We start from the raw sequence: 21,922 nt of genomic DNA, 5'->3' as shown, positions 1-21,922 counted from the left end.
CATTTGTATGTCAACCCCTCCAACAGCAGACCCATAGCCAGGTCAGGGCCCAAGGTACCGTACCTCCTTGCAGACAAGTGTTCCCCCTCCCCCACCCCCACCCCACACACACCAAGTGTTTCATCATCATGTGTACAAAAACTTCACAAGTTTCAGAAGACCAGTATCCTGCCACTCCTTACGTTGTAGCTGCCCCCCTGTTCATAGGCGTAGGAGCCTCGTTTGATTTGGGGGGGCTGTAACGACTTGCCCGAAAAATATAACCAATTTTTTTTTTCGCGCGCTCCGCGCGTTCCACATGTTAATGTGCATATCATATAGGCATCCATCAGTTATTACATCACCTGCCAATAACATGAAATCATTTTCCGTGTTATTACCCTTCCATATTAGTTAGAATTATTGGGGAAGTCGTTACAACAATAATGATAATAATAATAACAATATCAGTTTAACCATTGAAAAACACATTGCAAATTCTTCATCTTTCACTAGGTGCCAGTGGCGGAGCTATGGGGTATTGGTCAGGGGGGGGGGGAGAGAATGGTCTGTAGGGGCGCTTTTGACACTATCTAAGCGGAGCGCCACCACAGGTTGGCGCGGAGCGTACAGAAATTTTTTCAGTAAAGTTACTCCCTCGATCGACCCTTTCCAGGCCTTGCTAATTTGCAGATAAACGAAGAATAAATAGGTGTCATCGCCATTTGTCAGAAAATTGCACCAACAAAATGTGTCAAATGTCAATAGGTATTTGAGAGCGCAATAAAAAAGTCAATAATCGCGAATAAGTAAAAAGTGGTAAAAAGCTGAAAGGGCGCCAGCAGTCCATTTGAGTCCGTCAGGGGGGCATCTGCCCCCTTTGACTGTATGGACGCTCCGCCACTGGTAGGTGCACGCAAAATTCTCAGCATATTGCCCAAATTTTCACCAAAAAAAATTGGGAAAAAAATGAAAATTATTATTCTTTCAGTAGGTGCCCGAAAAAATTCTCAGCATATTGCCCGAATTTTCACCAAAATATTGAAAAACACATTGCAAATTATTATTCTTTCAGTAGATGCCCGAAAAATTCTAAGCATATTGCCCGAATTTTCACCCCAAAAAATGGTTGGGGGGCTGCAGCCCCCAGCCCCCCGCCTCCTACGCCTATGCCCCTGTTGGTGTCCCCATCCTCCTCCTATCAAGTTTCATAGAGGCTACATGCCTGCTCCCGCAGAGGCAAAATCTTACTATACAGCCATTTCCCCCTTCTTTTTTAAGTAAATATTTGAGCAAATGTTTTCTTTGAAGTGTTGATATACGTTGAAAATTGAAGGTATTTCGGAGATAAGATCAGGAGTTCGTCGAAACCTCGTTACTGTAACGTAGGCACTCTATCACGTTGGCACGTTACTATAACGTAGGCCCCATTTGCGCGAGTTATTTGTTTGATTTTAGCAAGATGACGCGCAAGGGCGGCGGAAGCACTTTTAATCTGGGGAGGGGGGCACCGACATCAAAGGGCACTTTGCAGAAATTCGATTTGACTGATGCAGCCTTATATTTAGTACCCTTTATAACTCTTATTGTATTATCTTATTTGCGTATACACATCACTCCATCAACGCCCCCCCCCCCACCTCAAGGAAAATATGCATACTCACTGCAATATCCAATGTGCAAATTGGGAAACAAGGAACAAGTTTTCTTTTGAGACAAAATGAGGTGAAATCATGCTATTTGCTAATGTAGGAATCTTCGGAATTAGAGTTTATTTCTTGTTAATATTTTAACAAATTTTTTCCATTCGAAATAGCTTTGAGTTTGACCCACAGAAATTCATTAAAAGTCAGGGGCGTAGCCAGGATTTGCAAAGTTGTATGCACGACTATCTGAGCGGAGCGCCACCATCGGTTGGCGCGGAGCGTACAAGAAAAATTTTGGTTTTACAAACCCCTCAGATGGCCGGAAACGGCCCTTCCCGAGTATTCATTCTGGTTCCCTGGCCTCTTGCTAACTTGAGACACCTCAATTTTTATGTAGAAAAAGGGCACATTTTTAACCTGAGGAAAAGTGGGGGGGGGCACGTGACCCCTGTGCCCCCCCCCCCGGTTCCGCCGCCCTTGATGACGCGAGCGATCTGCAAATCGCTGCAGAGCGTTTATCATTGTTAGCTGTTGTGAAGTAGTTATGTGTAATGTACACTTGTGATACTGACTGTTCGTGATGAAACGGAAATGCTAACTTGTTTCTCACTAGAATGCTACATTTCCATATTGTGTGTAGGCCTATAAAGTACGGAGTGTGTATATTTTATCGTTATAAGTTAAACCTTATACCGAGCATTTATATAAACTGGAGCTGCCATTTTGGCTTATAGTCCTACGCCTATACACATCATTTCTGGTAGAATTGCATTTGAAATTATGTGACAGTGTAATTTCATGGCCTCTTTTTGTTGGATTTGCAATTCAATGGATAAAAAGCAATTACCTTTGGGTGGATAAAAAAGTCTTTAAAATATTTGACTTGCTTTCATCATTTCTGGCTTTTGAGCGACAATTTGAATTACCAAGCGGATACTTTAGGCAATCTGTTTCTGATTGGTACGAAATATGCCTCCTTTTATCACCTTTCCTTCTAGTTTATAAAGGTATGCGCTGTCCTTGATGCATATGTCTGTGTTTACATTCGGAAGAAAATGCTAATTGGCTAACGGTATAGTATCATAGGTAGGCTATAGTTACTCATGTAGCCTATGCTCGGTATCCTCCAACTTCCTTTTACGTTTATTGTTATAAATCACCATGTTGCATGGACTCTTATCATACGTATTAGCTTGGTCAGTTTAACCTCATAATCATACCGGCGCATTGATCTAAACCGGTTAATCATAGCCTACCGGGGCATTGGTCTAAACCGGTTAATCATATACTGCATTGTATTATTAAACGCGCTATCGTTTAATTAATCATCATACGGCCTAGATTATATAATGTTCAATCATACATAGGCATTATATCACGTAACCAGTTTAATGTTACCACTACACATCGGTGTAATGATACCGTGTATAATCGTGTTGAATTAATTGAATCGGTTTAATCACACCGTATTGGATTAATCGATTACTCAGTAAATCCAATACGACCTGATATCAAATTGAGTTAATGAACATGTTGGCCTTTCACATTATCACGTCTTATACGTATCAGATGTAGCCCAAAACAACACGTTCACGGAAACAGGGGCGTCGGATCGCCCGATAGCCCGATAGTCCGATAGCCTAATAGCCCGATTGCCCGATAGCCCGATAGTCCGATAGCCAGGGGAAATATGTCAACTGGTATCCCTGATTAAATCTCTCTTGTTTTGTTGAGAATGCAGTATTCTTTACTCTACATTCCCATGGTCCCTTACATTATCCCGGGTCCCGGAGCCTTTATCACCCGGCATGAGAAACCCTCGTCGTCAAGCCTGCTTATAGCCTACACAAACACCCAATTCCCACCCATTCTCCTCTCGTCAGGCCTGCTTATAGCTTACACGAACGCCTGACCCCCTCCCCCACCCATTTCCTCTCGTAAGGCCTGCTTATAGCTTACACGAACGCCTGACCCCCTCCCCCACCCATTCTCCTCCGAGAGGCCTGCTTATAGCTTACACGAACGCCTGACCCCCTCCCCCACCATTCTCCTCCGACAGGCCTGCTTATAGCTTACACGAACGCCTGACCCCCTCCCCCACCATTCTCCTCCGACAGGCCTGCTTACAGCCTACACGAACACCTGGCCCCATCCCCACCCCTTCCCCTCTCGTCAAGCCTGCTTATAGCCTACACGAACACCTGACCCCCTCCCCCACCCATTCTCCTCCGACAGGCCTGCTTATAGCCTACACGAACACCTGGCCCCTCCCCCACCATTCTCCTCCAACAGGCCTGCTTATAGCCTACACGAACACCTGACCCCCTCCCCCACCCATTCTCCTCCGACAGGCCTGCTTATAGCCTACACGAACACCTGACCCCCTCCCCCACCCATTCTTCTCTCTTCAGGCCTGCTTATAGCCTACACGAACACCTGACCTCTCCCCCTTCCCCCACCCCTTCCCCTCCCGCCAGGTCTGGAATACGTCATCATTACCTGTGTTTCTTCTATACGCACATGTCTATCATGTTGCTTCATATAATTATACCCTTATTTACTCGTGACATCATTCATCAGCCACATCTCTTCACCTGATAATCTCTCCTTTAAATCTCACTTCTTTATTTTGTATAGGACATTATATAATTCTTCCATACGAAGTATACGTATACACATACAATTTTTTAATTTCAGTTAGCAAAACACTGATTGTAGAGGCAGCGTCAATATTTGTTACGTCAGTAAATACCATTGAGTTACCCAAGGGCGTAGGAACCGGGGGGGCTGGGGGCGCCAGCCCCCCAGTGAAAAATATGGGGGGCGGAAGTATCGTTCCGCCCCCCCCCCCCCGCTCCGCAAGTCAGAAAACCCCTTTTTCATTTCCAAATGAGAAAAAAATCTCATTTGAAGCACCAAATTGCATCTAAGGCCAGGTGAAAATGCAAAATTCTTTACAAAATGGAGTGGGTGTTGAAGTGTGCTATATTGCACCAAATTGCATCTGAGGCCACCTGGAAATGCAAAAAAATTCCAAATGGGAGGAGGACACCCCCTCCCCTTAGACCCCTCCCCTGGCCGGCCATCAGTCTTCAGCCCCCCCACTCAAAAGTTCCTTCCTACGCCACTGGAGTTACCCCTTTTTAAGGGATAAAGTCTGAACTAGACGTTCCAATGTTTCTATAAGGATACCGATTATGGCGCCATGGTCATTCAAATCTTGCACACACACACGCATACATACACACAAGTAAACTGAGATTTCATTTATATCAAGCCAAGCGTCACGGTGACACACATCTACTGTTACCCTATACATACATGTAAAATAAACCGAGACCTTGATAACTCTTGTTTGTTTTCATATTACTTGGATTGCCATTAACAGTTGGACACACAGAAACGAAAGCAAAAGCTGGCAATATCAATTATCATTCCATAGAGTCGGTGCAGGGTGAAAAGTGATTTTCCTTTTCATTTCTAAGTAAACGACCTCAGAAAAGTACAAACAGATATAGGTACTATGTGTCGTTTCCTATTGTTGTCTGAAATTCCCTCGTAAAACGAAACTGTGCCTTCCACAATGGAAATTAACTGAACGTGCTTCACAGTCACAGTCAGGAAATGTACTATAATTAACATCAGACTATATAAATCAGACTACCGTTGACATTCTATGTGACCTTCTTAAAACTTAAAAAATCTTCTTTTAACATTTTGAATTAATGGTGAGGATGGGTTTGATTTATATATAATATGAATTTTTGGAGATACCCACCACACATGCTTCATATCATTTGGATTTGTTTACAATTGTTTTTAAAATAGTTTGCAGAAAGTAGTTAAACTCTTACTGGTTTCGGATATATGTTGTATCTATGTAACATCCACAACGATATTATAACCACATGTTGAGAATTAAGAAGAATAACACAAAATGTCATCCTGTTGACAACTTTTTTTTTTTTTTAAATGGTACATTATTTGATCACCATCAAGGTACGTTCTTGAACGGGTGAACTGATAACGAGGTATCTAAATATCGCCACCTGCCACCTCCTCCACCCCTCCCATCCCTCCCCCACAAATATAAGTAATATACTTTCCCAAATTTAACTGAAATTGTTGAATTGGAAGCCACTCAATGTGTAAGTTGTAATCCGAAAGTCCTTGCGGGGTTCTCCCACATTCGTGGTCGTAAATATAACTACCTGATTATTATAGGTTATTATTGTCAAAAAAAAATATATAAAAATTGGCAACATAACTATCTTGGGGGAAACTGTGATGTATCTGCATAATGCACAAAATTGAGATTTGTATTTTGTAAAGATTTGGTGAAATTGCAAGAAAATTGGCTACAAACTGCGGGAGCTTTTAGGAAATTAATTTGTAGCCTTGACCACGGTGTCATGTATAACATGTAAGTTTGCAGCATTGGTACCAGACGACTGTTTAACTTGAAATGAACAGTTTCAGTTTCGTGTCACTTCTTGCAAGAGGAGACAGATAAATTGATTTACACTTCATCGTGTGACACCGCCGTGATTCCCGAACCTCGTTTTGTATTACGTTTTAATCTGTTCAAGCTTTGCATGTTCGATGAACAGAAAGTAGCTTCGAGGATGATTTTGTTCGACAAGTGAACTTTGAAAAGAGTTTTTTTTTCCCACTGTTCTTGACTTTCCAACTCACTACAATTTCATATGTATATAGCGTATACATATGTCTTTCATATATATCAAATTGAAACTTGAAACTTGATATATATATATATATACATATACATATAATTATATGTAATTAATTATATATATATATATATATACATATAATTATATATGTATATATATGTGTATATATATATACATATATACAACTAGTCTCAACTAGTTGTATATATTATATATATATGGTAATCGAAGTAACCTCTTTGGTTATCTCTCATCAAGAAATGGTAATCGATTCAATGGATATTCATCATTTATTGTGGAACCGAAGTTCGTAAATTTGGGGCTATGTTGATCAACCTTCGTATCTCAATATACCTTTAAAGCCCCTTTTAAAAAAAAAAGAGTATATTTGCCTGACGAAAGTGAGAACAATGTTTGGTAACAGATGGCAGAAATGACGTGAATCTAGGCAGTGACTTCATCCATTGTATCATCCTAACGGCAGCCATTCATGGTGACTATGTCCAAATTAGTTTGAAGGAAAAGCCCCCCCCCATCCCCCCCCCAAAAAAAAAAAATTGCCCACAAACAATTTTGGAACTAAACAAAACAAGGAAGTAAAAGATACCTGCAATTTCGCTGCTTCAGATCATCAAATTCTGTTTCGTTTCCGTTTTAAGATAATATAAACAATTGTATTTCTCCTTTCTTTTCCTGTTACAGATATTCGTGACATGTTTTGTTTTTCTACTCATCTCGCATAAGCGAAGATTCTCATCGACATATGCAAAAGCTATAATTGCGTGATGTTGTCACGACGACACTCACTTCTTATATTACCATAATAAAGCCATTGATATCTCCCTGTACAGTCTAATATATATAAATATACATATAAATAAATATATATATATATTTCAGGCGTGTCTCCTGTCTCTCCCTCTACATATGATATTCTCTGATCTCTTCGACTGGCGCTGCTCTGTTATTACTCGCATCACCTCCTGGAGGAAACTAACCACGTGACCATCATGCAGGCGTAATACTTTCAACTCTTTTTCGTGATAGCGTTATCATAGTTCATATAAGAGACTCACAAGCAGACAGACAGGATCACTTGAGTTTTTGGCAGTTGATTGAGATGATGACTGTGATCTCTTCATCTCTATCCACCTCCCCTCCATCTTCATCTTTCTCTGCCTCTCATCTCTCTCCCTCTACGGCATCAGAGCGTTGACAAGATAAAGGGGGAAAAGGACATTTTAAATGTGATATCCGAAGGAAATTTATAACGTTTTTCGCTTTCATCGTGCCGTTGTGTTCTTCTAAAAATTAATTTTCGATACGGAATTTAAGCGAAAATATCCCCCCAAAAAATTTGGATTAAAATTGGAGAAAAAGAAGAAGAAGAAGAAGAAGGGATAATAATATATTTTTTGAAAGGAAAGTTACATCTCGTATGGATGAATAGGACTCTCGTATCGATTTCGTGAATAAATGAAAACCGAAATAACACAAAGAAATGGAAAACAAAACAGAAAGCAAGGATCGAGCAATAGAAATATGAATGAAGGCTTATATGGATCGCTAGAGGCTTCTTCGTCTATTTGGACTTGAAAATAATCATTTTTTAATGATTTTTTTTTTCTGAGTGTACTCATCTACGGATTTTAATCACATAAAAATATCGAATATGTCAACTTTAGGAATGACATATTTCATTGTGGATCTTTGTACTACAGGGGAAAGAATTTCCAGCGAGGCTTAACCGATAAACACGTTTATGTCACTGATTTCAATGTGAGTGCTATTACCATTTGTATGACTGTTAGCCTATAGGCTATGATGTAACATACGACTTTCTGTATTTCACACACACACGCACTCAAAGGAAGGCAAAAACACGGAAATACAACGGAGAAAATGTGTATCATTCTTGGAGGGCTTTTACATTAGCTTCGTGATTTCTACAGCAGACCTTTATTACTGCATCCTGATATCGTGTTTAACTTTAGATCACGCAGTACCCGCATTATTTGACTGATATTTGACATTATTCAGTAAAACCCACAATTTTGGCTAAAATATCGTGGATGATACTCTGGAAAAACAACTCTAAGAAGAAACTTAAAGTCGTTAAAAAGATATATTACAGCATATATTTTATCACTGGCAAAGCCATTAAAAATTAAAAAAACCACAAATTCAATAAGAATACGAGGACATTTGAATTTCCTGTATTGGGATTACATGTACTATTATAGAGAGATACATCTATATGCAGTTTAACACGGTCAAACGATTAGCGACGTTGATTGGATGAATCGTACGCTTGCCATCTGTCGCCAGGACAGTCTTTGTACTATGAAAAGGAGCTATTTATCGCCATATCAATCATTAAGGTATAAAACTATCTAGTCAGATTTTCCTTCAAATAATGATGTCATATATTTACTGGTGGGAAAGATGGTTTTATTCTCAATCCGTCGAGATAGACAAGAAATAAGAACGCAAGAGTCTTCTTCTTATAATTATTATCATTATTATTATTATATAGACGAACTCTTAACTACAATAAGCAATGGAGAGAGATGTCAGAGCTCCGACCAGTATCGCTCTTGATATTATTATCATCTGCAGTGTTATATATTTGATGCGGTAATAACTTGGTCAAAGCATCTGGATGACAGATTTTTATCACATTTCTCGCCGCTTCCTTTATGCTGTTTTGAGAAAAAAATATCGTTCATCTACTTGTGAAGGAGACAATTTTGTAATTAGTTTTATTACACCAGTCGTTTCTTCCTAAAACATGGGAAATGAAAGCGACGACAACGCTTCTGACGAAGGTGGAAACGACGTTTATGTCATTTTGGGTCTGGCTTTAGAAATACCAATCGCTGTCGCAGCGGTTCTTGGGAATCTTTTAGTTTGTTGGGCCGTCCATTATAACCGAAGACTTCGGAATGTAACGAACTATTTCATCGTGTCTTTAGCAATAGCAGACATGATGGTGGGACTCTTTGCAATACCATTTGCGTTACTAGTTAATGCTAAACAACCGCACAACCGATTCCACTTGTGTTTATTCATGAATTCGTTTGTGGTCTTTCTGACACAGAGTTCTATTTTCTGCCTCGTAGCGATCGCTCTGGACCGTTACTTCGCAGTGACGAAACCTTTACGTTACCGACGTGTAGCGACAGGAAGGAGGGCGCTATTAATCATCCTTTCAACCTGGGTGCTAGCCTTCTTCATTGGTATGGTGCCCTTATTCGGTTGGCATAAAGATCCAACTGATGTCGTACAATGTGAATTTATGAAAGTCATGGATATGAACTATATGGTGTATTTTAACTTTTTTGGTACAGTTTTACCACCTTTAATCATCATTAGTTTTGTCTACCATCAAATATTCCAAGAGGTTCAGAAACAAGTGAAAGCGATATCACAACTGGTCGTCGGTAGTGAGAATGACACTAGCAAACGGTTAGCCGAACTAACGTTCAAAGAGGCCAGAGCAGCCAAGATCTTAGCTATTGTGATATTAATCTTTGCGCTGTGTTGGCTGCCACTACACCTCTTGAATGCAATAAGCGTCATCGTGAAGGTAGTGCCACCTTATTATTTATTCTTACCGGCAATTACCTTATCACACGCTAATTCAGCGATGAATCCATTCATCTACGCATTTAGTAATCGTGAATACAGGAGAACGTTTAGGAAGCTCATTCTTCGTTTTACACTCTGCAATATATTACAAGATGTCGGATGTACGGCGAGTAGCCATACCTTCGAGGAGGAATCATTCCAAGTTCCGTCACATTCGGTACAAAATAGAAATGGCCTCGGGCACAATACCACGATGACGGCGACGACGGTAACGCCGCCCTTGGCGTCTCCGATCGCGATGAAAAGACTGATCGATAGAAGCAAATCTTTGCCGCCGCATTGTCAACATAGACTTCTAGACGGTCAATCGTAGGTGGTAAATGAGGGCGCTAAACGTAGCGTACTCTCAACGTCAATGAAATATTATAGTATTGTACTAGATATGTTAGCAAAAGACCAAAAACACTTGTATGGGGTTACACATGAGTCTGAAATATAACCTCCATTTTAATGTGACCCAATACTAATAATAAATTTTTGCATATTTTGTGTAATTTAAAGTGAGAGTAATATGCAAATAACGTCATGTTCTTACAAGATGGAGAAATCGTAGAATAAAAAGGAATATTTTTTTGAATGACTTTGAAAAAGTTTCTATACGAGCTAACTATTGGCGAAATTTTTCAGTTTTTAGCATTTTTGGAGTAAAGGTAATAGCACATGGGGAAGTCTTTGTCGAATTATATTTATTTGATTTTATTGAACATCGCACAAAAGAAAGTCTGACGGATTTGTTAAGGACTATTAAAAAACGCGCAATACTATTTTAGAAATATTGTGTATACACTAAGAGCATTAAGCATATAATCATATATTGTATGACATGTGTTTTATCATTCGTATCCGGTTTTGTATTATCTCTAACAATATAACCAATCAGAAGGCACATAATATGCAAGGTACATTCGAATTTAAAATGCGTAAATTACATATTTTTTTAACAAAATGTGTTACTCGTAAGCATATAACTTTCTATATGGCCTATTATACATTCGGTTGAAGGGGTTTGGTATATCCCCCTCCGACACCCATTCCATTCCTCTGGTCGCATGTTCACCGAATGGATGCTCGAATCAAATGATTAAACTGTGGTCTATTTGGTCAGTCTTGTCTGTGGTTTCAACAGTGGCTTAGCAAGGCATTCCACGACCACTGCTAAACAAGAGTGACATCTTGAGCCCTTCACTATAACGTCATTTAAACTAACATAAAACCATCGATGTAAAATTTGTCATATTTGACAGTGATGATCCGTTGGGTCAAACTATCGGAAACAACCATTGGGAGCCTCCGGCCATTTTGGGGGCCCTTAGTCAATGGACCTCTTAAGCCGCATATTGTTACGCCCCTACAGCATGCTTGTTGAACTTAATAAGCTTATTTTAACATCAACTATCGTGGGAAACGTGATACTCTTTATATTGAATATTTTCCGTATTTAGACAAGTTCTCAATAAGTTACTGTAGAGGAACTCCAATACGTGACAGATAAAAGAATATTTTGGTGTTAATTTTGATCATACCTTTTTAATGCTAAAATATGAATACAAACATTCCTCAACAGTAATGTTCTATCGGTCAAGTATAATATCGAACAACAAAAAAAATTAGCGACATCAACCGAAAAAAAAATAATGAAAAATGTTCACATATAACTTTGTACTGTGATTAATAATGGAGAGTTAAAAAAGTATCCGGAAAACGAAATATTGAGGCTTGAATCAAATTCACGAGCTATTCGCCTAGTAAGGTTCACTTAGGAGGGGGGGGAATCAAGGGTAAGGGAGGGCTGGGGGGGGGTCTTAGTCTGATAATCAGTAGGCTTGGTTAGATCGTTGAGAAAGCTTGAGAAAAGTGTTATTGAACTTAAGATACCAATCGTTGGTGCTTCAGACAGGGTATTTCTGATTTTGGCGAACGTGGAAATTCTTATATAATGGCCTGCTTCAAATTTCACTTGGGTTAAATGCTTAAGAAAACCTCTTCTTGCAAAAAAAAATAAATAAAGTTTTGGCAAAAATGGATTCAAAGACTTCTTCCAAATTAGGGCCAGAAACGTATATAATATGTGCACAATCTTGCGAAATATTTTTATCTCTTTTCATAATTATTTTGAGAAATGACCAGTGTTTATATGTTATATTTCGAAGGTACGGTGCATATTTTTAAAGTGCAATTTTTAAATTTTATTTTACTTTTCATCCTGGTCATCGCCGAAGAATCTTTGTTTATTTTCATTTATGATTAATATTGGATAAATCGTGACAAAAATGACATTTGGGTAAAGAAATTTTCCAAACATGTTAGTGTAATTGTATTTTAAATTTATGAAAGAGATGTGACAGAGGATATAATGTTGTAATTGAAAGTTATACTGAAATATCAATATATATAAATTCTACAAATTTAAGGAAAGAAATTAGTAGAAGTAAAGAATCATTTGTCGTTATTGCGGAAATTTCAGGCACGCATCACATTTATGTAATATATCACGGTTGACCACAGGTAGATAAGGTATGAAATTTGAAGATGGTTGGGGTCGGGGGGGGGGTGCGTCAACTTTTTCGTTTTAATCGGTTACTTCTGCTGTAATCAAAATACCAATGGTATAGATCAGAAAGCAACAGACTGTTTTTTTTTGTTTCTTAATTCAACACAAATAGTTGTTACGCACTGATGCAACCATACTTTACAAGTATATTCCAGGTGAGAATTGATTTGATGAAAGAGTTAACGGTTTCTATCAGCATCTCACTGGTGAAGTTTATTATTCAATTCCTACCTACGGGGTATTTAAGGTAGCAACATTTGAAGTTCACACGTTTTGTACCAACTGTAAACTTGAGCTATTAGTTGTGACGTCATGCCCACTGACAAATTTTATTTACCCTTTTTTTATTTCTTTAAAAATTTCATCCAATTTCCCTCCACGTCAAAATAGGAGTGCGTCTTTCATATGAATACACGTACAGTTAGTAATATAGTTGTCAACATAACATCCCCATATCGGGACATCCTTATAGTCAACATAACATCCCCAATTCCCCATATCGGGACATCCTTATAGTCAACATCACATCCCCATATAGTGACATCCTTATAGTCAACTTCACATCCAAATATAGTGACATCCTTATAGTCAACATCACATCCCCATATAGTAACATCTTTATAGTCAACTTCACCTCCACATATAGTGTCATCCTTATAGTCAACTTCACCTCCACATATAGTGTCATCCTTATAGTCAACTTCACCTCCACATATAGTGTTATCCTTATAGTCAACTTCACCTCCACATATAGTGTCATCCTTATAGTCAACTTCACATCCACATATAGTGACATCCTTATAGTCAACTTCACCTCCACAGATAGTGTCATCCTTATAGTCAACTTCACATCCACATATAGTGACATCCTTATAGTCAACATCACATCCCCATATTGTGACATCCTTATAGTCAACATCACATCCCCATATAGTGTCATCCTTATAGTCAACTTCACCTCCACATATAGTGACATCCTTATAGTCGACTTCACATCCCCATATAGTGACATCTTTATAGTCAACATCACATCCCCATATAGTGTCATCCTTATAGTCAACTTCACCTCCACATATAGTGTCATCCTTATGGTCAACATCACATCCCCATATAGTTATATATTTAGAAACCCTTTACAGTTGGTCAGAACAATACAGAGCATAAAAAAAGCATTTGTATGACATCACACCTGTTTGCTCCAAGTTCACTTGTGGTACAAAATGTGAGAATTCCAATTCGTAATGTCTTGTGAACGCTATATATATGTAGCAATCCGATGCAAGTTTCAATCGGAAGTCTTGAAGTAGACCTTCATTTGTCAGTCTAAAAGAATTAATCGCCTAGACTAGCCTTTCAATTACCGGACAATTAAAGGCCTATGCTATTAGCTCTAAAAGAAACTGGCTTACCTTAAGAATGGGTGCATAATTTTGGTATTGGCATGCTGTGTACTCCAACAATTATTTATATACACTCTTTTACTGACAAGAAGAAATTTACGTTTTACTGCTCGCACTAAATATTTGCACTCGTTTTACTTGACTGGATCGGATGTGGGTTGAGGGTGAGGGAAGGGGAGGCCGAGGGTGCGGGGAATGGGGTCAAGGGTGGGAGAATGGGAAGGGGTCGACTATTGTCATTTAAGTTAAGATATATAGAAAGGAGTCAGATGTCGTAAGGTACACAAAAAAAACCTTAAAGGAATGTTCCAGTGGCAAGAAATGTGACAAATATCTTTAAAGAGAACGTGTTTCCCATCAGAGTTAGTTAAAAGTGTCATATCTCAATATCTTATCCCTCACATGTTTACTTAATCGTCATGATGACGTCACTCTACGCTCCTGTTGTCTGATGCATCATAAAATATCACCAAATTCGGAAAACAAACATCGTGTCTACGTCACACGAAATGATATGAGGATGTGCTTTTTGACCTAAACATACCAAAAAATTTCCAGCAATTCTGTAAAACAGTTAACTATAGCCACCGGAATATATCTCTGAGATTATATAAAAGCTTTAAAGAGACCGCAGTGTCTTGTTGATGTATAAATAACCATATCATTCCTGGCCAATGATGTGATTAATTTAGGCCTGACATTTTTTTTTATAATAATGGTGATTTAACAATTGTTTGTTGAAGCAAAGAACTCTATTTGGAAAGAAAGTAAAGTATAACATTACAGGGTACAGTAAATATAATACAATGTATAACTTGCCAGAGTTGTCAGTTACATAATTACATATGATTTTATGATATAACGATAATACATTTATTGTCATCTCATTTATTTATTTTATGTTTTATTTTGCTGATTATATTATATTTAAGTTTATTTCTCTTTTCTTCAACCAACCTTACATTGTGTTACGTTATCAGTCATTGGTTAATAATATTCGGAAATCCACCATTTTACATTTTCTATTAATCGCATGTTCCTTAAATCATACGACATCACTGTATCCCTTTAATTTGCGAAAATGTTACAAAAAAATGAACCAGACAATGTGTGGTTAATATAAAATATAATTAAAATATAACTGACATCAGTTTGTATCAAGCCCTTGGCACACCCATTAATTAAACATAAATTAAATTAAAACTCTAGAGTGATGATGTAACCCCCCCCCCCTCACTCCCCATTCCCCACCACACACACCTCTACCAACCCAGTAATTATAGGCAAAATGTTTAATGTAAACCTTTTATAGGCGTAATTAATTATGCATGGATAGACCTCAGAAGGGATCATCTCACACAGGTTAAAAATGTCATTTTTCTGGGAACTCCCCTAAACGGGAATCGGTTTCATTAATCCCAGGGCCACACTCTTCTATTTAAATCCTTGATCCGCCCCTGACAATGGTCTGATACCTGATACTTTAGTTGACATATGTCATAAACACTTCGGTACATTTAACTATTCCCCCTCCGGATGCCGCCCATCCACGCACCCCCCTCACACCCTCCCCCTCCCCCGCTCACTATAGCCCCACAGGTTCCCTCCAAGTGTATAGCGTCTAGCCTCTAGGCGTATATAGCAGACACGGCTATCAATTCGTCGTATACGAAGATTATTGCACAACGTAGTCGCTGGTTTTAGTTGTAAAACACACGGCTTCGTAATCACTGTTATAGAAGATATACATATATACATTGGTATCACTGCAACAAAGCGATCGCTATGAATAGTATATCTGTTTGATCCTTTATTCCTTTATTTCCGTTTCATTGATCAAGATAATGCAATCTTTAATGTATAGTAGTGTCTTCTATCGTTGGCCTATATCTCCATCAATGTATAGCTGCATCATCAAATATAGATGTTAATAGCAATATGAGACTTGTCTGCACGTCGCGTGATTCAAAACCCAATGATGTATACTTACATTGACAAAAGCGTCTCTCCGTCTTAGCAAGGTAATGTATATAATAAGACATTAACGCCATCATCACAATATCTCTAGTTGCATTATTACCAGAAACTAATTGTAGCGTGGAATTATTTCAGTACTTTAGTCGTTTTTAAACAGATTATTGAGCATATAATGTCGCTTCCTTCTGGGATGGTTGAAAATACGCTCTATAATATCAACGAGTGTCTACTGCACGATTGCACTCAATCAAGGTTTTTTTTTATCATCTTCCTGCAGTTATACTTTAATACGGCAGCTGGGATTTTCTATGTAGAGTTTAAGGATGGGAGATTGTAACCCATATTTGTATGTTTTGTGCATACATGTAGTATTGCGGATCTCCATATGTGTTGTTTGCGCATATCTGCTATCCGTAGATACCCCCCTCGACACACACACACGCACGCAAACACACTGACCCTAGCAGTAGCATAGTAACCACATATTGGCTACATGAATCAGAAATGATACTAACTTTTACAGCAATATACGCCACATCAGCTCCCTTTAGCGCGCAGTATATTCTACGGTAAACCTACCGTATAAAGGTAAAGTTCATCGAAATGCCTCCTTGACTTACGCACTTCTTACCAGTAAACAACCTTCCTAAACCACTCTTTGGATCATTTCTAAAGTGTTCTAAATGACACAAAGTCTACGACCCCCTCTCCCCACCCACACCTCCATTTACACACTCGCGTGTTCTTTTACTTATACACTTTGGCATATAAGCCACAAAGTATCAAATCCTGTTTGACAACTTCTCGAAAAAGATGTTTTCCTATTCCACACTTTTTTTTTTATTATCATTTTTGAGATAGGAGAACGCATTTGCAGACTCTGTACAAAAAATGCCACCATATATATATATATATATATTCTTTAAATATCAACCATAATACCATGACTGTATGCTTTACCATAATTGAATAAACGTAAACCTAAAATAGTAAACAACTTGAATATAATTTAATAAAGACGCATTTTTTTCAAGATAATGTTTGCTTGGAGAACTATAGATTATTTCTTGAACATATCAACTGATGGAAAGTGTAAAGACAGTATCGATTCAATGTATCACATGACTTTGAATGTCCCGGATGTTCCTGTTTTTAGGCCATACTTTTTACCATATACTCTACAAGCCTTGTATGGTAAGTAGCTTACAGTGCTATGTATATGATTAAAATATAATTTAATACTAAAAGAAAATATTTAAAATTAAAGCATAATGCATTTTATGGACCATTTTTGTTTGCTAAAAATGTATTCATCCATTTTGGGTGGTTTTAGCAATTAAAATGAATGCAGGGTCTCTTCTTATTGTCTAACACAGCCTATTAAGTCAGCGCCACAAACTGCGACACGCCTCCCCCCCCCCAAAAAAAAAAAAATTAGCATATGAAAACATAAGACGTTTATGATTTCAATATTAATATTGCGTTACAAAACCTGTCAAGAAAATATGCTATTGGATTTCATCCAGTGGTATAGTCCTTGTTGTTGTCAATAAGTATTTAATTACAACTTTGACAATCATTATAACATTTATAAGCCGATAAGTTCATCAGCATTTATCATTTAGGGCATAACGGCGAAACTGACGTCATCATAAAATTTATCTCGAAAGAGGATTCCAGATGTTTAGAAAAAAAATAAGGTGGATTTCATTCTAACGAAATATGCGGAATAGATGTTAGAAGATAACATATACATTCACTGAATATTCATCACATAGCTAGCATTATATCTGACCATTGACTATACATGATCCCCGGGATCAACACCCCCCCCCCCCTCCTAGCCTCGTCTGGATCCAACTCTGACCACTGTACCAATACGAACTTCACCATAGGACTAAGTACCTTTAAAGACACGATACATGTATATGAACCCTTCCTATATCCCAACTATAGGCCTATGCACCCCACCTGTCATTAACTTCACGTATCATATAGCTGTGTTATATCCAACCCACACCCTTTGCTTCTAAGCTATACAGGCAAACAACTTTGTCCTTATACGTTATTTTACTTTCTTTCTATGGATTCGAAGTGAAAGCGAAAATGTCATCCGCTTTTATGTTTTTTTGTTGTTCTTTTTATAATATTTTTTTGTTTCGTTTAGTGAAACTTGATGCTACACGAACTTTAATATCGTCACATTAGAAGAAATAAATGAACATTTATGTATTTCATGCATAGATCTACATTACAATAAAAGCTAAAGATTGGTCGGGAACTAATTTAAGTATCTTGTTTCTAAGAAGAGGAAATTAGTTTTATATACAAGTAGATCCACTTGACAGACACACACAAATAAAGCCTTATCGATTACTGCTTCAAATTCAGAAATATGAAACTCGAAGTTTCAGTAATATTTTGTTTTGGATAACGGTGCTTAATTACAAATGTATTTGGTTTCCAGCATCAATGGAAGCCAAAGCGAACACTTATAAATGTAAAAATGAAATTCAAATTGAACATCACCGGTGGAGGCAATTAATTTTAGACAGTATTGAATAATAATAATAATGATAATTAGTCTTATATAGCGCAGAATCAAACAAAAGTTGCTCAATGCGGCGTCATTAAGACTTATCAACGTAGATATTAAACTATACGTCGTTTGAATTGAAGTATGTCGGATAGTAAGATAACTTGTCGGTTATTCTCAGACCGTTATCATCGGTTATAAGTTCTCATGGATGTCGGTTATTCCAACGGTTATCGGTTATTCTGATAGTTATCCGGTTTTTCTGATCGTTTCGGTTTATCCTAGCACAGTCACCATTTACCCGGATTGCTGATAGGTTATTTTGTTTATACCTATCGGTTATGCTAATCGTTGTCGTTTTTTCTTCAATATTTTACTGTTAATCCTAGCATAGAAACCGGTTACTCGTATTGCCCTCGGTTATGCTAACAATTATCTGGTTATTCTGTTCGTTGTCGATTAAATCGTTAACTAAGTACGGTTTTAACATTTCTACGAATATTTCAGATCACAGTGAATTACTTTCCCTGATAACCTAATACAAAACAACGATCGCCAACGCGGATCACTATGTATTCACAGTTTTGAAAAAGGAAGTTACCCAAGTCCCTTCCTACCCCTCCACCTAACCTACCCCTCCACCTACCCTTCTCAGGCTGTGGAAATGTTTCTGTGACGTAACGCTTTGTAACTAGCAAGATTATACGTGTTCAAGGTATATTAATTTTCATAAAATGAAAGTTCTCTACGGTGAGAAATTGACTGATTGTTATCGATTGTGTAAACATTTCCTCCCTTAAAGGGGACGATTGAATGGAGTACATGTACCACTAAAACGCATGCAGCAGGCAAGTCCGCAACTATTCAAAAGTAAAGCCCTGTCAATTCACGAAGTTCAATATTTTACACACAAATTAAATACTATACAGGCTACAACATGCGACCTCATGTTGTAGCTTCAATTCGCTCCTTTGCTTTCGTTGTATTTTAAGACGAGCTATATATCAGTCTTCATACACAATTAGTTAGCCTATACCTGAATTATCTCACTGGACTTATGTCGTTAAAAACCACAGTGAACAAAGCCTGCTACACACGAACTTCTTCAATAAAGTAAAGCTTGTTGTCTTTCATATTTTTTTCGTCCTGTGCACCTCTTTTGTTTCATGCCTAATATTATTATTTATTGTGGAATATTATCGGACTTATGTAATACATTACATAAAATTTATTAAATGTGTTCAATTTTTCACTAAATTATTATATTAGGCTAAGCCAATATAATAATTTAGTAATTTAGTCGTTTTTAAACAGATTATTGAGCATATAATGTCGCTTCTTTCTGGGATGGTTGAAAATACGCTCTATAATATCAAAGAGTGTCTACTGCACGATTGCACGCAATTAAGGTTTTTTTCATCTTTCTGCAACTATACTTTAATACAGCAGCTGTGAATTTTCTAAGTAGAGTTGAAGGAGGGGAGATGGTAACCCAGATGTGTATGTTTTGTGCATACATGTAGTATTGCGGATCTCCATATGTGTTGTTTGCGCATATCTGCTATCCTTACTTAGAACCCCCCACCCCCCCACACACACACGCACCCAAACACACCTTAATACACACTGGCACTAGCTGTAGCACAGTAACCACATATTGGCTACATGAATCAGAAACGATATTAACTTTTACAGCAAAATACGCCACATCAGCTCCCTTTAGCGCGCAGTACATTGTACGGTAAACCTACCGTATAAAGGTACAGCATGTAGTCCAAGGAAATGCCTCATAGACTTACACACTAAATCGTCAAAGTAACAATTTCTATAGAGCCCCAGTGTAGAAGTTCTTACTAGGTAAACCCCAACCCCCTCATTAGATATCTGACATGTGGAACATTCATGTCATCTTCAATTTGCCATATCATGACCATTGTACATTGTTTTAAAGGAGAGCCCTAAGGTTTTTGACACTTGGAAAACAAGCTTCTTACCAGTAAACAACCTTCCTAAACCATTCTTCGGATCAATTCTAAAGTGGTCTAAAATGACACAAAGTCTACGACCCCCCCCCCCCACCACCTCCATTTACACACTCGCGTGTTCTTTTATTTATACACTTTGGCATATAAGCCACAAAGTATCATATATTCGACACTTTTTTATCCTTTATCATTTTTGAGATAGGAAAGCACATTTGCAGATGGATACAGACACTGTACAAAATGCCACCATAACTAAATATATAATATATATATATATATATATATATATATATACATAATTGAAACGCCATGATCTGGAAAATCCAGAACAGTGAAAAAACTTCCAACCTCCACCGGGATTCGAACCCGGGCTCCTGCTTTATATGCGGACACCCTAAACACTAGGCTATGGACGCTGATTGTATGTCCAGAGGTTCGAAACCGGTAAAGAAGGTCGTAATTCCACTGTAGGCGTTAGTCACCTGTATCGAACAATACTAGTTCTGTTTTGGTGACATATTTGCCCTATTCTATGGATCAAACATGATGCTAACTAACTCGAAATCATTTGTGATTCCTAAAGCCGGATCGCGAAAGAGATACTTTGAACAGACTTTATGTTAATGAAATGGAGGTAAACGACAAAGGCAAATGAATATATATAATTGAAAACGTATATATATATATTTATATATATATATATATATATATATATATATATTTATATATATATATATATATATATATATATATATATATATATATATATATATGTATGTATATATATATATATATATATATATATATATATATGTATATATATATATATATATGTATATATATATATATATATATGTATATATATATATATATATATATATTATCCGACTGGATTTCATGTACTATCCGGCAAAATCCGGTTCCGGCCGGATCCAAAAATTTGGATCCGGTGCATCCCTAGCCATATGTACATGAAGGCTTCGGGAACTCTAATCAGAGGTAAGCTATGAGCCACGCAGTCATACCACACTAGAGGCAATTGGAATTAGGAGGATGTAGCAAGGTAAGAACAATCAAGTAAGTGTCATTTGTACATGAAGGCTTCGGTAACTCTAACCAGAGATAAGTGATGAGCCATGTAGTCATTCTACTTCATATCTTGAGGACTTTGTAAAGTTTGGAGGATAAAGCAACTTAGCAGTGGCGTCGTGCCCATTGGGGCCCGGGGGCACAGGCCCCCCGCCCAAATTTTGTCAAAGGTGTCCTAAAATATTTGTCATAATTTAAAAAAAAGTGTTTTCGAAATCGAAAAGTAGACTAAATAGTCAATTGCTCTTTGATGGTCGTTGCGGATTTTCCACACGTACACCTCAAAGACAACATATCGGGATTAGTAATGCCATTGCCTTTGAATATGCTTGTCCGACCGCTCGGAAGCGTGCAAGCAGACTGCCATTGACTCATTTTGGAACCTAACCCAGCGACGTTGCATGAGAACAGTAT

At 37.8% G+C, this 21,922-nt stretch overlaps 1 protein-coding gene across 4 annotated transcripts in view; it reads left to right on the top strand.

The window, feature by feature from the left end:
• LOC139981022 (adenosine receptor A2b-like) overlaps positions 1-11,202 on the top strand; it is a 59,103-nt gene extending 47,901 nt beyond the window's left edge. For 3 of the 4 annotated variants that reach the window (XM_071993129.1, XM_071993128.1, XM_071993125.1), the window contains exon 2: positions 7,022-11,202. In XM_071993129.1, coding sequence (XP_071849230.1) covers positions 9,111-10,283 — 1,173 coding nt within the window. In that variant the 5' untranslated portion in view covers positions 7,022-9,110 and the 3' untranslated portion in view covers positions 10,284-11,202. Of the gene's footprint in view, positions 1-2,256; positions 2,586-7,021 lie in introns of those variants that run through there. The other variant, XM_071993127.1, reaches the window with a different exon arrangement.
• Positions 11,203-21,922: the final 10,720 nt, after the last annotated feature.

This window comes from Apostichopus japonicus, chromosome 15, assembly GCF_037975245.1.
Source record: "Apostichopus japonicus isolate 1M-3 chromosome 15, ASM3797524v1, whole genome shotgun sequence".
Classification (NCBI taxonomy): domain Eukaryota; kingdom Metazoa; phylum Echinodermata; class Holothuroidea; order Aspidochirotida; family Stichopodidae; genus Apostichopus; species Apostichopus japonicus.
Note: the sequence above shows the minus strand (reverse complement) of the source record. Positions and strands in the feature narration are given on the sequence as shown.